We start from the raw sequence: 16,809 nt of genomic DNA, 5'->3' as shown, positions 1-16,809 counted from the left end.
GTTATGATTGAGGTATTTACAGTAAAAAATGGGAAATAATCAGGTAATGTTGGCAGGGTAGAGAATATCTGGATAATATCATGTAACCAAAATATAATGAATGAATTAAACATAACTCTTTCAGGACCTGTCAAAACCCCATTCTACATCCAGGGTCACCCTGACTATGAGGCAACTTGAGTCTGCTGCCTCAGGCGGCAGGCTGCAGGACCTCAGAAGGGTGGCAACGGGTTGCCACCCATCCAGTAAGTCACTGGCCATGCTGGTATTTACTTTTTTACTGGCCAGCAATATAACAAACATTTCACTCACTCCATCTGTAGCTCTGGACTGACCGCCACTGCTGTTATCAGTCTGTGACCCCTGATCTCTTATCACAGTGTATGTGTTCCTGCATGCAGTGCAGATGCTGGGGACAGAGGCTAGGGGGTCACAGACTGATAGCAGCAGTAGTGTCTGGAGCAGAGCTGCAGATGGAGTGAGATGCTTGTTGTGTTGCTGCCCGGCTGGAGGCTCAATAAGAGGTACTATTATTACTGAGGCCACTATGAAGGCTACTATTGATGCTGGAGCTACTATGGGGTCACTATTACTGCTAAGGCTCCTATGGGGGTCACTATTACTAGTGGGGCCACTATATGGGTCACTGTGAGTACTAAGGCAACTATGGGGTACACTATTACTTCGTAGGCCACTAACAGGGTCACTATTACTACTGGGGCCATTAACAGGTTCACTATTACTATTGGAGCCATGAAGCGGCACACTTACTATAAGGGCTGCTACTGTGGGCACTATAAGTCACTTCAGACAAGTCGTGATGGTTCGTATATGTGTTGGGTATCTTGTGTATTGTTGCTTTTGATGCCTATAAAATGAGTGGGTTTTTGCAGGGAATGGGGAATTTCACACTTCACCTCAGCCAGCAGAAAAGCTTGGGGCACCCTTGCCTATATCACCCTGAAACCTACATTTTTCTTTATATACCACTCTCCCTGTCCAGAGGCTAGGACTGTAGTTGGTGTGGTATGGGTTTTATTGAATTTTAAACATGAATGTATGCAGCCATATTAGTTCAATTGAAGTTTCTTGTTCATCTTTTGTGGAAATCATGTAAGGCCCAATGTCCACTTGCTCACACGAATTCCACTGCTGAATCCCGCAGCGGTATCCATACATACCCGCCACCACGAAGAGGTAAAGACAGTTTCTTACCTCTCCAGATCCAGCACGGGCCTTCTCCAGATCTGCTTTCTTCAGCATGGTGGATGTGTTCGGGCGCGCAGTGCTTTTTTTTTTTAGACTCCTGCTTTCCCATGGATCCATGGCATGTCCACAGTGACAGCTGTGGGTTGTCCCCTGTTCCCCACTGCTACCCGCAGCTCCACCCCGGCGCCCCCCGAATCTTTTTGCCCGATTAGGCAGTTACTCAAAAAAAGCGATGCTCGATCAAGTAATTGCCCTAAACGAGTACGTTCGCTCATCTCTAGTCTCTACTGATCTAACATAATAGCCTATCCTGAGAATAAGCCTTCAATTTTAAAGTGCCGTAAAACCACGTTAAAGAGGACTTGTGATGGAATAAAGTCAGCAGGGCTCACTGCATAACTCTGCAGCTGTGGCTGTCTATCCGTTTCCTTTTGTTTAAATCTTGACTTCCATTCTACTAGATGGGCTCTTCTTAGGTCCGGCTCCTGGCTGGGCTGTCAATGTGTTAAGTGGGAGGTCTCTTCTTCATCACTATCAATGGGTGATTTCGGGCTATCAATCAAGTCTGACATCACCCATTGACAGTAAGTGGTGGGCACTGCGCCACTTCACACATTAACAATGCTGGGAGTGGACTTAAAAAGAGCCAGTCTGGGGGATTGGAAGTGAGTATATACAGGGGCGTAACTATAGAGAGTGCAGGGGATGCGGTTGCACCTGGGCCCAGGAGCCTTAGGGGGCCCATAAGGCCTCTCTTCTCCATATAGGGAGCCCAGTACTATGAATAAAGCATTATAGTTGGGGGCCTTGTTACAGGTTTTGCATTGGGGCCCAGAAGCTTCAAGTTATGCCTCTGTGCAGCATGGTTTAGGTATGGGTACGGGTACAGATACAGAGAGAGGGGGGCCCCAGCTCACATTTTCCATCAGGGCCCCTGAGCCTTTAGTTACGCCCCTGAGTATATAGATTGTCATAGTATAAAGTCAGTGGGGCCTCAGAGCTATGCAGCTAGCCTTGTGGTCTTTATCTCATCTTCTTTAAGCATGTTCCTATGCAAAAACCTATAGATAGGAAACCAGCAGGATAAGAACACAATGTGCTGAAACCCCTCATTTTCGAGTTTTTGAATATAGCAGTACTTTGCTGTACAAAATTAATAATAGTTTAAAAGTATAACAATCTATATATTTTGTAACATATAGACAGCCATTAGCACTGTAATGTTCCTTAATATACTCCTGTCAACCAAGTCACCTCCTTATGAGTGGGAGCAATGAAAGTAGTAGGAGAAGCAACTATTGATAAATGAATGTGAGTAATAATAGTATCTAAGGCCATTTCTAAAACAAGTGAGCCGTTGTCATATGTTTATGTATATTCATGGCATTGGTCTAATGTCACATCATTACTTTAATCCATCAATTAAAATCCCCCTATAATTAGTGACATCCAATCTTAGCATTTGTGTCCCTTTCCTCCGACTTTTAGCATTACCCTCCTGGCTGTGATAAAAATAAAGAAGCATCTTCCTTTTCTTGCTGGGATTTCTCTCTTCACTGGTTTGATAAATGATGGCAGAAAAGATATGAAGGCTCTTTTGTTATGTTGCATGGAGGTACCTGCCTGTGCATTTCTGTGTGAAATTGGTAGAGTGAGATGTGACTGAAAGAATAGCTTGATCCAGATAAAAAGTTCCGCCTTGAATTTCCTATTCACGGAACTGTGACAATATAGTGAGTCTTTCACACTGTACCCGTCAGCTGGACATTTGGAAAATCATTAACAGTAGCTACAAGGGGTGAATTCCAGACGCCAGCGAAATGTCTTGTCTGTACATTCCTCAAATGGAATTAGTTTTGCAGATTTACAACCTAAATATACATAAAGGTATGCAAATGTTGAATTATGCTGCAGGTGAAACGTGATATATACTTAGACGGTGGATGAATAGCTATAGGATTGTGTTATTCTTCAGCCATATGCTATTCAATACTAGAGCATCTATAACGATTCGGATGATTGATTTGATGTGTCATTCATCTGACAGCAATAAAGGCATCCCAATTAGTTACAATATCGTCATTTATTGTTTTTAATATAGCTCCAATGTGTTCTGCAGCACTATATGCTCTGCCAAGCTAGTTTTCTTATGCCCAAAATGCAGTGAATTTAAATAAAAGACCCCCCAATGAGTATATAATTGTTGCCCTGGTCTATGGCACCAGATAACTACAAATAATCTTTGTGTGTTTTTTAGAAACTCTCCTTTTCTTAATTGAAATGAAATCTGGTTGGCATATCAGTGTGTATATATATATATATATATATATATATATATATATATATATATAAATATATATATATATATATATATATATATATATATATATATATATATATATATACGCAATCTGATTACTGAATTGCAGGGCCAGGAGAGGAAGAGGATAACTGCAATAGACTGAGTTTAAAAAAAGATATAAGTTCAATATTGTTCAATCTACTCTCCTGTAATGTTGATCCAGAAGAAGGCAAAAACCCAGCAAAGCAGAAAACAACCAGAAACCATCTATCATGGTGTCAATTAGACAGTATAGAAATGGAGAAGGGCATAGGGGAATTTCTATTCACCATTCAGCAGTTGGAGACCTGAGGACCAGATGCAACCTTAATGTGCACAACCTTGGCCACCAGCTGCCTTCCAGATAAGGGGGACTTATTATTTGTATAGCGCCAACTTATTCTGCTTACCCCTCGATTAAGCCCATGCTGAATGTGAAGTGTGGTCCCTTGATGGGGTCAAGGCTGCATTTTGACAGCCACTGATCCACACTACAGTATGTGCATTATACGTTCGCCAAAAGGGACCATTACATGATATCATACCATTTCAAAGTAGCCAAAGGAAAAGTATGTGAAGTCTCCAAATTGGTCCCTGAATATTATTTGTCTGCATGTCTCATCCATGACCATTTGATACACATAGCTGTCATCCATATGGATAAAAGTCTTTAGATGGCCAATGACCTTTTTACAGATCAGACCAAATTTTAGTGCTGAACATTTTACTAAGTATGGAAACTACAAATGTTTAGAGATGAGCGAGTATACTCGCTAAGGCACATTACTTGAGCAAGTAGTGCCTTAGCCGAGTATCTCCCCGCTCGTCTCTAAAGATTCGGGGGCCGGTGCGGGTGACAGGTGAGTTGCGGGGGGGAGAGAGAGAGATCTCCCCTCCGTTCCTCCCCGCTCTCCCCCGTCGCCGGCCCCCCAATCTTTAGAGACGAGCGGGGAGATACTCGGCTAAGGCACTACTCGCTCGAGTAATGTGCCTTAGCGAGTATACTCGCTCATCTCTACAAATGTTCCATTAGGGCTCCCACACACTTGCGTTTTTTTTAAAAACACGCAAATGTCAATGGGACTTTCTAATGTTAAAAACGCATCGCAAGTTTGTTTTTTCGATATTTGTGCGATGCGTTTTTAACATTAGAAAATCCCATTTAAATTTGCGTTAAAAAAACGCAGCGTTTAAAAAACCGCAAGTGTGTGGGAGCCCTTACGGCGCTTTTATAAAATATGGAATAAATGTAAACATCTAAAGTCTACACCTACGAGATCCAACACTGCGTAAAAACATACGCGTATAGATAGAAAGTTCATTAAATAGCTGACAATGGACTTAATACAGTTATTCATCACTTCATTACGCAGAACTGCTAAATTACATGATAAAGAACTTTTTTTTTTCTGCTTCCATTTCAGTAAGAATATGGAGAGGTAAAGTAATTTTATGAAGCATCTCTCAGATGTGATGAATTATGCTTATAACACAATAATCTGTGAGGCTGTAATTCACATAGGCGTGGACAAGGGTACATTCATTGTGATGGAAATGAATTCATTTAAATGGATTCGTCAGGATTATATTAGTTTATTAAAAAACAGATACATAAAAAGCCCAGTGCCAGTGTACACCTAGTAATATATTTTACAAGGTGCAATATTGTTTTTGAAGTCTGAATTCTGGGACTTCATTATTAACCCCTTGGTGACGAGCTTATAATTTGCATGATGAACCAAGCAATTTTCATTGTCACATTGCAAGAGCCATAGCTCATTGATATAGCTGTATGAGGGCTTGTTTTTTTTGGAAGTTGTACTTTTTAATGGTGCCACTATGGAGTACATATGATGTGTTGTATACATTTTTACATTTTTATGGGGGGGGGAGGGGGATGAAAAGTCTCAGAAATTCCACCATTGTGTTTGGGTTTTGTTTTCACAGTATTTACCATTCAGTAAAAATAACAATAATTGTCCTACCTGGCTCAGCACTATTACTCCAATACCAAGTTTTTATAGATTTTTTAAAATTTTCTACTACTCTAAGAAAAACTATTGAATCTGCATCATCGCATTCCAAGACCCAGAACATTTCTATTTTTACAGTATCTGAGCTTTTATTGAACAAAAGAAAAATAGGAATTTTGGTGTTGGCTTTTAAAATTATTTTAATGGCATTCACCATGCATGATAAATAACAAAATATTTAAATAGTTTGGGATGTTATGAATGCAGTATTAAGGGGGCTTCAAAATGTGAGCATTTGATCACTTGGATAGTACACTGCATTATTTATATAGTGCATACAATTAAGCCTATGACAGCAGCCCATTAGACTCCACCGGAGGCAGGGTCTAATATGCTGTGTTACATGGCAGACATGAAGGCCTTTGTCAGGCTTCCGGCTACCATTGGAACTCATTGGTATCTTGCCGTTGGGTGATAGAAAGAGCCTTCTCCCCGTTTTCTGCTTACATGCTACAGTTGCTTGTGGCCTGTAAGAGGTTAAAATGGAAGGATCGAAGGTCTCTCTGCTCTTGGCAGTTAGAGCGGGAGCCTGGCTGCCAGTAGCCAGACAAGCTAAAAAGATGTATGTGCAGAATTAAAGCCCATTAGTGAGGTCAGTAAAAAGGTGTATTGGCTGTCACTGAGTGGTTAACATACTGTACAATGGCAGTGTGGGAGATTTAAAAAGTGCATTTTTGAGATATTTTGTACCTATTTTGACAATTTAGAAAACTGCCTAGAAAGAGAGGAGTCACTAAAGAAAGTCTTTTTTTTTTTTAAAGACTTGCACCATTTCTTACATGAGACGACACAAGGAAAAATGTAGGCTATGGCTTGCAAGTTGCACCACATTTATTATAATAATAAAAAAAAAGCTTTGGTATGGTGTTAGCCAGTAGAGCAAAATGTGATTGTTCCCAGCAAGAGAAACCAAGTAATCTTGTAGATATGATCCCTTTTAATAACTAACTAACAAAAATACATGATGTTATAGCGAGGTTTTGAAAGCCATTAAAAGTAGAGATTGAGCATTTCCCTTAGCGAGTACCTGCCCGCTCGGAAGAAAAGATTCGGGTGCCGGTGGGGGAGAGCGGGGTGGAATGGAGGGGAGATCTCTCTCTCCCTCTCTCCCCCCAGCTCCCTCCTGCTCACTCCCGCAACTCACCGCTCCCCCGCGCCGGCAGACGAATCTTTTCTTCCAAGTGGGCAGGTACTCGCTAAGGGCAATGCTCGCTCGAGTAATTGCCCTTAGCGAGTATGCTCGCTCATCTCTAGTCATGAGTGATGAGGGCCATTATTTTTAAAAATTTGCTGCAATGTATGCTATTTCATAAATGTATGCATCATGTGAAAGTATTGATAATCTACCCCTGGTATGTCTATGAATGAATGCATAGAGTGTTCTAATGATCTAGTTAGCAAGTGTTCTGGCGCATATGGGTATGAATGTGTTAACCTGTATGCACTAGGTTACTGTGGCAGCAATCATTCCATTCTATAAAGTACTTTGGAAATGCATTGTTCTATAGTTTAGAATCCTTCATGCGTATTCCACAGAGACAAGCCCATTATGTCCCCACAAATATGCAGATGTGGAAATGTATCCAGTGATTACAACATGTAAAGTTACTTGGAAATGTTTTTCTTCCTTACCAAAAGTCAGATTATTTCTAACTACATGCGGGAAGGTAAGATAAACAGCTGAGATGTCAATGTTCCCTAAGTTATGTTAGCATTGAAAGTTTGCACTGCAGCTGGGACAGAGGTCGGCCCCACTACCATCCGTTCACAGCCTCCTGTGTCCCAGGAAACTACATAGCTATGCAAGCAGAGGGTGAAAATAAACACTATAATGCACTGGCAGATTAGCAGTAGGCATACTGCTGGGTTTTATTTACTTCATAGCTCTTGCCTTAGGTGTCCTCTGGCAGAGTCACTAAGCTCCTTCTCCGTTGCTTGCTGGAAGTGATCTGAAACTGATGCTCAGTGTGCTTTCCCAGGAACAGCTGGGCACTTTCTGGCATTGCCCTTTTCCAAATGCAAACTGGATACAATCGAGCGATTACAACGTTCGGTGTCTTAGCATCAGGGTTTTTATTCCCCAAACTGAATGCAGCTTCATGTTCAATGTGACCAAACGACTTCATTAAATATTGGAAAATCCTGGGATTAAGTCGACGTCCGTTTGAAAGGATCTTACAGAAGGGATGACTGTATTATATGGATGTATGTCTTTATTTAAGGCTTTGTCTGGAAGGCGAAATGTATGCTTTTTATACGCTTTCATACCAATGCTATATAAATGAACGCACGCACTCACATACAAGGATATACACATTCTTTGATTTGGCTTTATTATTTCTTCATTCATTGAAGAATCTGACAAGTGTTGCTTAGGGATCTTTCTCTTCAAAGTGCAGTCTCCACTTACATGATGTGATTTTATAAGTCCCACTAGAGACCTGGTTAGTGACCCAAAGCCATTTTCAATCCGCAGAATCTCAGGGTACAGAGAGATTTTACAGACTAGAGAGATGTCTCAACAAGAAGATAACAATGCCACAGGGATCCTTGCAGTGATACATAGCTTTAGCTTGGCACTCTAACCCTTTCACCCCAATGCTGCCCATAGCATCTGTATGGAGTTGCTTGGCAACAGAGGTTATTAATCTTTCTTGGTCTGTTAAATCTAGTAGTGTTACCATCTGGTTCCAGATTAATGGCCATGCTTTGTCCAGGAAAAAAAGAGGTTAACCAGATTAATGATATCTGTATTCGCACAACTGAACCTGTCTGTATTCTTTTTTTTTTTTTTTGGCCCTGTGAAAAATACTGTATGTATTGTATATTATCAGCATTAATACAAATAGTTTTCAATAAAATGTTACATTGGTTTAGACTGCAGTCATTTAGCACAAATTAATTGACAATATGAGGGATAGTCTGGAAACCGGTTGCTGATTAAGTGCCTGACAAACTAATCATTCCTGATAGGATATAGTGAAAACCACAATGAATTTTAAGGCCATTTTAATTTACAAGCATAAATTTATTTTTAATTGCAACGTTGAAGAATAATTAACAGAAGTGTTTATACCAATTATTTTCATTAAAGGTTTTTGCTCTCATTCCACTAGCGAGATGATATTTGTTAGTAATAAAGAACCTCCATTCCAGGTAGACCAAGACTTTCCTTCTGTTCTTTTCTTTCTTAATTGACCATTAGAATTCAGATTTCCTAGTACATGGGGTTTCTAAGGAAAGGCATTTGAGTAAGAGGGAACTTAAAAAAATTAATACAATTAAGGGCACTCTATTTCCTAACCCTTTTTGGCACATTTTTTGTTTGGAAGAATTGGTATGTATTCAGGAGGTTGAATTTTGGAACAAAGGTATTTCACTGGTCTCACATTTATTGGAAAAAGGGACATTGAAGTCTTTTGAAGTATTGCAAAACAGCTGTTAATTTGTTAGTCATTGCAATGGGAAGAGAAAGTTCAAGTGTTGAATGATGCACATTGGTCTTGAGTTCTACAAAATAAAAATATTAAGGTAGAGATTAACTGGCATACCTGTCTTGCACCATGTTTATTTGTGTTAGATACTTTTTGTACCCCACTAGATGTGGCTTATTAGGAAAGATGTGGCCTAAAATGCAACATTGCGTGCCAAAACTGCCAAGCAAGCCAACCAATAGGAGGTGTTATGTAAAACAAAAGTGTCTAATAATTATAGCAAGATACACTAAATTAACCCCTTAACGACCAATGACGTACCTGGTACGTCATGGAGCGTCGGGGTATGTATGAAGAGTGGTTGCGATGCAACCTCTCTTCATACAGTGCGGGCATCAGCTGTTTATAACAGCTGACATCCGCGGGCAATAGCCGCGAGCGGCCGCGCGGCCGATCGCGGCTATTAACCATTTAAATGCCGCTGTCAATTCTGACAGCGGCATTTAAATCCGCACGGCCCCCCCGCGGTGAGATCGGGAGAGCCGTGCATGTGTCATGGCAGCCGGGGGCCTAATGAAAGGCCCCAGGGCTGCCTTAGCAGACTGCCTATCAAGCCGTCCCCGTGGGGTGGCTTCATAGGCTGCCTGTCAAAAAGCAATATGACGTAATGCTATAGCATTACGTCATACTGCAGGAGCGATCAAAGCATCGCATCTTAAAGTCCCCCAGGGGGACTTCAAAGTAAAGTAAAAAAAAAAATCAATAAAGTTTTTTTTTTATTGAAAAAAAAAAAGTTGTAAAAGTTTAAATCACCCCCCTTTTGCCATATCTATTATTAAAAAATCTAAATAATAAATTAAAAATATGTATTTGGTATCACCGCGTCCGTAAAAGTCCGAACTATCAAAGTACCACATAATTTTTCCCACACGGTGAACGTCGTTCGAAAAAAGAAATGAAGAACGCCAGAAATGCATTTTTTTAGTTACCCTGTCTCCCAGAAAAAACGCAATAAAAAGTGATCAAAAAGTCGTATGTATTCCAAAACGGTACTATCAGAAACTACAGGACATCCCGCAAAAAATGAAACCTTGCTCAACTACGTCGACGGAAAAATAAAAAAGTTATTGCGCGCACAAAATGACCGCAGAAAATAATTGAAAAAAATTTTATGTCTTTAAAAAAAAAAAGAAGAGGAGTATAGTAAAAAAAAACCTATACAAGTTTGGCATCGTAGTAATCGTACCGACCCATAGAATAAAGTTATCATGTCGTTTTTGTTGCCATTTGTGCGCCGTAGAAGCAAGACGCACTAAAAGATGGCAAAATGTCGTTTTTTTTTCATTTTACTCCACTTAGAATTTTTTAAAAGTTTTTCAGTACATTATATGGTACTTTAAATAGCACCATTGAAAAATACAACTCATCCCGCAAAAAACAAGCCCTCATACAGCGATGTGGATGGATAAATAAAGGAGTTATGATTTTTTTAAAGAGGGGAGGAAAAAACGAAAATGGAAAAAGAAAAATGCCCGCGTCATTAAGGGGTTAATCATTCAGCATGAGCCACTGTGATAAATATGGTGCATCTTCACACCGCTTATTATAAATTTACACTGTCTAAATATTAGACGGGATTAGTAAATATGTCTCACTGTCTGATATTGTACATAGACTGTTTTACCCACCTGCGTTCCTATGTAAAATTCGTTGTAAAGATAACTGAGATTGTCATTAATGCTTTCAGTCTGGTGCCGATTTTATTCATGTTATTTGGAGTTTTCCCAAATGTGTTGGGTGTCCTCTCTTTAAACTATGCAAATTATATATAAGCTAAAGATAAATATAAGTGTCAGGAGGGGACTTACGGTCGCTGTTGGTGGTGTGCGGCGTGGGCGTGGCTGTGTCGCTTGGGGGTCGCCTGGGGTGGTTGGCGTTCGGGCTGGTGTTGGGCGTGGGGTCTGCGGTGCTGCTGGGCGGGGCTCGAAGTTCTTCTGTTAGGGGGTGCGGCCAGAGGAGGGCCGGATGTCATGCATTACCGGCCGGTGCGTCACCAGACTCCACCCCGACCTAGGCAGGGATTTGGGTATTTAGCTCTGCAGACACTGTCAGTCCCTACCAGTGGTTGCTAAATGCTCACCAGCTAACACCCACTCCGGTTGCTTGCTCCAGTCTTCTGACCCGGTTTGCTCTGACCTATTTGTCTCCCTCTGGATTCCTTGATAGTTCTTTGGTGGTTAATTGACTCTCTTAGTTCTGACTTGGATTTTTGTATTTTCCATCTTCTGGTTAGTTGGTCTCCCCTGTCCCTGTTCCCGGGGTTCCCTCAGTGCAGAGTAGGGACCCCCGCCCAGTTGTTGCCCTGGGGGTTAGCCCAGGGGGGCAAGTAGGTAGGGACAGGGGAGAGGGTTGGTTGTAGGGACTTCCAGTCATTCGTTCCTAACCAGCCTTGACAATAAGCTCTACATTCCAGCTCTACCGAAATATGTAGCTCTGGGGGACTTACCAAACTGGTTGGTTTTAAGGATCTTATCATTTTTAGATGCCTTACTTTTTTGAAATGTCTGGCGATCACTAGAATTTGGCTATCTTATTCCATCCACATTTTATCAAACTGGTAAAATAAGGTGAAGCAAACTGTACTAGAAATGATTTATTTATTAATTTATTTTTAAAATATTTGGCATTGGCCCAGGCATTGACATGTATTTTTATTTCTTGACAGGACCAAAGGGAGCAGACCTATACTGAAGATCACAAAACAATATTTGGCTACAAATATGGCATCTGTGAGATGGAGCTGGGTTTGCACCATTTCTCACTTCATGTTGTTAGCCACTGTGTCAGCTATCTCCCAAAAGGCTTCACAGACAAAAAGAAATTTTACCACTTTCTATGCTGAACAAGCTGACTGGACTTTCAATCACTTGGTAGTTGATGAAAGAACTGGACACATTTACCTAGGAGCTATTAACAGAATCTACAAACTTTCTGAAGACTTGAAGGTCTTACTGACCCACCAGACTGGACCAGATGAAGACAACCCAAAGTGTTATCCTCCTAGGATAGTCCAGCCTTGCAATGAGCCGTTGGTGTATACTAATAATGTAAACAAAATGCTGCTAATTGACTATAAAGAAAATAGGTTAATAGCCTGTGGTAGCCTTTATCAGGGTATCTGCAAGCTGCTTAGATTGGAGGACCTCTTCAAACTTGGAGAACCTTTCCATAAAAAAGAACACTACCTTTCAGGGGTTAATGAGAGTGGCTCTGTTTTTGGAGTTATCGTTTCAAACAACAACTTAGATGATAAATTATTTATTGCCACATCTGTTGATGGGAAACCAGAATACTTTCCTACCATTTCCAGCAGAAAACTTACCAGGAACTCAGAAGCTGATGGCATGTTTGCATACGTGTTCCATGATGAATTTGTTGCATCAATGATAAAAATACCCTCAGATACTTTTAATGTTATTCCAGACTTTGATATTTACTATATATATGGCTTTAGCAGTGCAAACTTTGTTTACTTCTTGACACTTCAACCTGAGATGACTTCTCCACCTACAAAGGAGCAAGTCTATACGTCGAAGTTAGTACGTTTGTGCAAAGAGGACACAGCTTTTAATTCATATGTTGAAGTTCCAATTGGATGTGAGAAAAACGGTGTGGAGTACAGGCTTCTTCAGGCAGCTTATCTGTCCAAAGCTGGATCAATTCTTGCCAAATCTTTGGGAATCAAACCTGCTGATGATGTTCTATTTACCATCTTCTCTAAGGGCCAGAAAAGGCGAACAAAATCACTGGATGAGTCTGCCTTGTGTGTGTTTGCTCTAAAACAAATTAACGATAGAATTAAAGAAAGACTACAATCTTGCTACAAGGGTGAAGGCACTTTAGATCTTGCATGGCTGAAAGTAAAGGACATCCCTTGCAGTAATGCGGTAAGTTATTTATCTAAATGACCCTGTATAAGTATAAGCTCCAATGTGAATGTTGTCAGTTAGTATCCCATGAAACATTGGAAAAAATATAGGCCTCCTTGTTCTTTAAAATGTATCTTATTAGTCTCTGAGTATTATTTGAATTGCATTGCATGCCTTCCTTGTGCCAACATTTTTTCTAATTTCTGTGTTGGAGCCCATTACTAATATCATAATTTGGTAGTAGTCTGGAAAATATCTAGATCATCCTAATGATTCATAATTTTACAACTTCCAAATAGAAATGGAAGAATGTAGAAGGATCATTTGGTAAATGACAGGAAATAGTTAAGAATGGCCAGTGTCCAAAACAGCTGGAAAATGGTAGAGACGTGCCAAAGATGACATTGGGTAGATTACAACTATTAAAATCATGTAATTTGAATGTACAGTGTAGTACATAAATAATTCTTCATAGTAACTAATATAGAGATTTGTGAAGAGAAAAAAATATTATAAAGACTTTTTTCTATAAGCAAGTAGATATTTAAAGGGCTTTCTCTACAATGGACAGCTCCTCTCTACTTGCCCTACTACCTGGAATAGTGATCCTATTCCCTCACACCTTGTTCAGACTCTCTCCATGGCTGTCACTAGGTGCCTTATTAAAATATTTGATCCTTCAACACCACAGCAACACCTAAGCTCCTTCTAGGTCAGAGGATGTTGGCATGTTACCTGGCCTCAGCACACTCATAAAGATGACATGGAAAGGGTAAGGGCGGCATGAGACATGGGAGGACTGATAGCTTCGGGAGGGGGGGGGGGGGGGGAGAATGGGGAGACAGTAGACACAGACATGCACCAAGGAGGAAAAACATAGATAACAACCTGTGGTTGATTAACATTAAGGATTCAGTGATCTTACAATGCCTTACAATATTAAATAAATATTTTAAAAGGGGTCTTCTGGGATTTTTAAAAAATTGCCTGGGGAAGGATAATGGTATAAAAAAGGGTGAAAAAAAAATGCTTGCCTTTTTAATTGTGCCTTCACTCCGGTCCTGGAACTACCCTCGAATTAAATAGATAAACAAATAAATGCCAACATATAAATATACCCACCACAACTATGCACGCTCCCAACATTGTCTACCTCCACATTTTAAACCAAGTCCAAAAGATGCCAAAACAGTTGATGTCAGCACTTTTTAGGAGTTAGTGACACATTGTTAAGTCCTTCCCACTTCTGGGCATTTTCACACTGATAATGTCAGTAACTTATGCACACATATGACACTCGGATACCCTCTCCTTATGATTGGTGGATATCCCAATGGTCAGCTACTTATCCTTTATCTTTTGATCAGTGGATAAGTTCTATTCATCAGACAAACAATCCTTTGAACAACCCCACCCCTACTTTTTGGAAGGTTGTCTTAGATACAAAAAGAGGTCTGTTTTCCCAAAAAGAGTGCCACTTTGGGCAAATTTAGTCATCTTAGCCAACTTTAAAAAGGTACTTCATATTTCTGCCATCTATAGATGGTGACTCTTTGGTTAGCACAATGGCCTTTCATTCGTGTCTTAGATTTGAACTCAACTAAAGGCAACATCTGCATGTACAGGGATTTGTTTGCATATTCTCCTTGTGTTTACCTGAGTTCCATCTGGGTACATCTGTTTCTTCCCACATATCGAACATACACTGTTAGAATATTTACCTTATTGTCTCTTTGCTCGTCTGAGAAAATGAAATTCGACTGTGGACCCCACTGCAGACAGGAATTGATGTGAGTGATTATGATGTGTGTACAGAAGTATTTTACACAGAAACAAACGGGAAATGAAGCCAATCTATGTTATTAAACTTGCTTCTAATATAAAGGACTTGTCCTACATGAACAAACCCTTCTACAAAGGATGTCATCCTGAATTAGCTTCCCCATCCCGCAGTGAGCTTACATCTTTCAGTAAAACTGCAGGCAACCATATATTTTCCTTGTGGCTACAGATCACCCTTCTAAATAATTGAGTGGCCATGAGCAAATGAGCTCCTTAGAGCAGCTTTGTGCTATGGATAAAAGACGAGTGGGGGTCTGAACTTGGGACCCCCTCAGAAAATGTCCATATACCCTAATGGGGCACATGAACAGGAGTTGTTAGACTCACACCGTATAAGTTATTTGTGACTGGATTTGTAAGTCATTATTTTTACATTTTTTGTAACTTTATATACTTCCTTTTTTTCTTCTGAATCAATGAAGCTATTATTATTAGTGAGCTTCTATATATCTTTTACTTGATATGTACGAGAGCATCACGCAGCAAATCCTTCTTTTCCTTAGGATACATGGACTTAAGGGGTTTAGATAATATTTGCATAAAAATAGAGTAAAATCTATCCGTTGCTTATCCCCCTGAAGAATTAGATATCCATTGCAAAATGTTGTGAAGGAATCAACGGAACACAAAAAAAATGTACTGCATGAAAAGGGAAAACATAGTACAATTGCTAAGACATACAGCGTAAAAATCCTGACATCTTAGGTCATTTATTCCTCCCCCACTTGTAGTTGTCCATGTGAACGGATACATATTCTACCTGCGTGCTGACACACTGTGACAGTACACTGCATTATTAGAATGATTTCTCTTATTTAGTTGTAAAGATTTATTAAAGGGGTTGTCCCGCGCCGAAACGGGTTTTTTTTTTTTTCAACCCCCCCCCCGTTCGGCGCGAGACAACCCCGATGCAGGGACGTACAGACAGCTTACCGGAGCGCTTACCTTGATCCCCGCGCTCCGGTGACTTCTATACTTACCTGTGAAGATGGCCGCCGGGAACCTCTTGCTTCGTGGACCGCAGCTCTTCTGTGCGGTCCACTGCCGATTCCAGCCTCCTGATTGGCTGGAATCGGCACGTGACGGGGCGGAGCTACACGGAGCCGCTCTCTGGCACGAGCGGCTCCATAGAAGACTACAGAAGACCCGGACTGCGCAAGCGCGGCTAATTTGGCCATCGGAGGGCGAAAATTAGTCGGGCTCCATGGGAACGAGGACGCTAACAACGGAGCAGGTAAGTAAAAAACTTTTTATAACTTCTGTATGGCTCATAATTAATGCACAATGTATATTACAAAGTGCATTATTATGGCCATACAGAAGTGTATAGACCCACTTGCTGCCTCGGGACAACCCCTTTAATACATATTTTAGGTGTTTTGCTTATCATAAAGTACAATTGCAACACTGAATATCATTTTATACTGAGTTTCAAAATAGTGCGCTGATTAATTTTATAATATCTTTCTATAGGGGTTGAGGTTTTCTTTCTCTGTAATGAAACTTCATATTCTAGTATAGTCATACATTATTGGGTTTAAAAAAGCTATATAAATCTGTTTTCAATGAGCTCCCCCTAGTGAGGGGTGTAGGTCACTAGAATTTCATAAATGAAAAACACTGATATGTCAGTGTTTGTTACAGACACTTAGAGAGCAACATCTCTGCAATTCTCTATATACAGAACACAGCACACACAGCATAACAGTGGGCTCCTCAGACTAGTCCTGAGAGGATTGAGAAATAGACATGTACCCTGAAAAACTGAATGATGGGAAAAATTACAGGCTGCAAGTCATATAAAGGCCAGAAGTAATGTTATGTCATATGTACGCACGTTAAAAATAATCTGAAAAGTTAGATAGTGCTGCATCCAGTTAGGTAGTGTGGAATCCTCTTCTCAGACCAGTGACATCCTGTTCATTTGTCCTGAGAGTAGCTTAGTCCCATTCAAGTGAATGAGATTAAAGGGGTTTTACCAGAATAACAAATAATTCACTATCCACAGGATAGGGGATAAC

The 16,809-nt window shown here is 40.4% G+C and overlaps 1 protein-coding gene across 2 annotated transcripts in view; it reads left to right on the top strand.

The window, feature by feature from the left end:
* Positions 1-16,809, top strand: part of PLXNA4 (plexin A4) — a 683,798-nt gene that overhangs the window by 74,167 nt on the left and 592,822 nt on the right. For both annotated transcript variants that reach the window (XM_066592134.1, XM_066592133.1), the window contains exon 2: positions 11,743-12,964. In XM_066592134.1, coding sequence (XP_066448231.1) covers positions 11,798-12,964 — 1,167 coding nt within the window. In that variant the 5' untranslated portion in view covers positions 11,743-11,797. The remainder of the gene's footprint in view (positions 1-11,742; positions 12,965-16,809) is intronic.

This window comes from Eleutherodactylus coqui, chromosome 2, assembly GCF_035609145.1.
Source record: "Eleutherodactylus coqui strain aEleCoq1 chromosome 2, aEleCoq1.hap1, whole genome shotgun sequence".
In the NCBI taxonomy this organism is placed as follows: domain Eukaryota; kingdom Metazoa; phylum Chordata; class Amphibia; order Anura; family Eleutherodactylidae; genus Eleutherodactylus; species Eleutherodactylus coqui.
The sequence above is the reverse complement of the archived record's forward strand: the minus strand, read 5'-3'. Positions and strand labels throughout refer to the sequence as shown.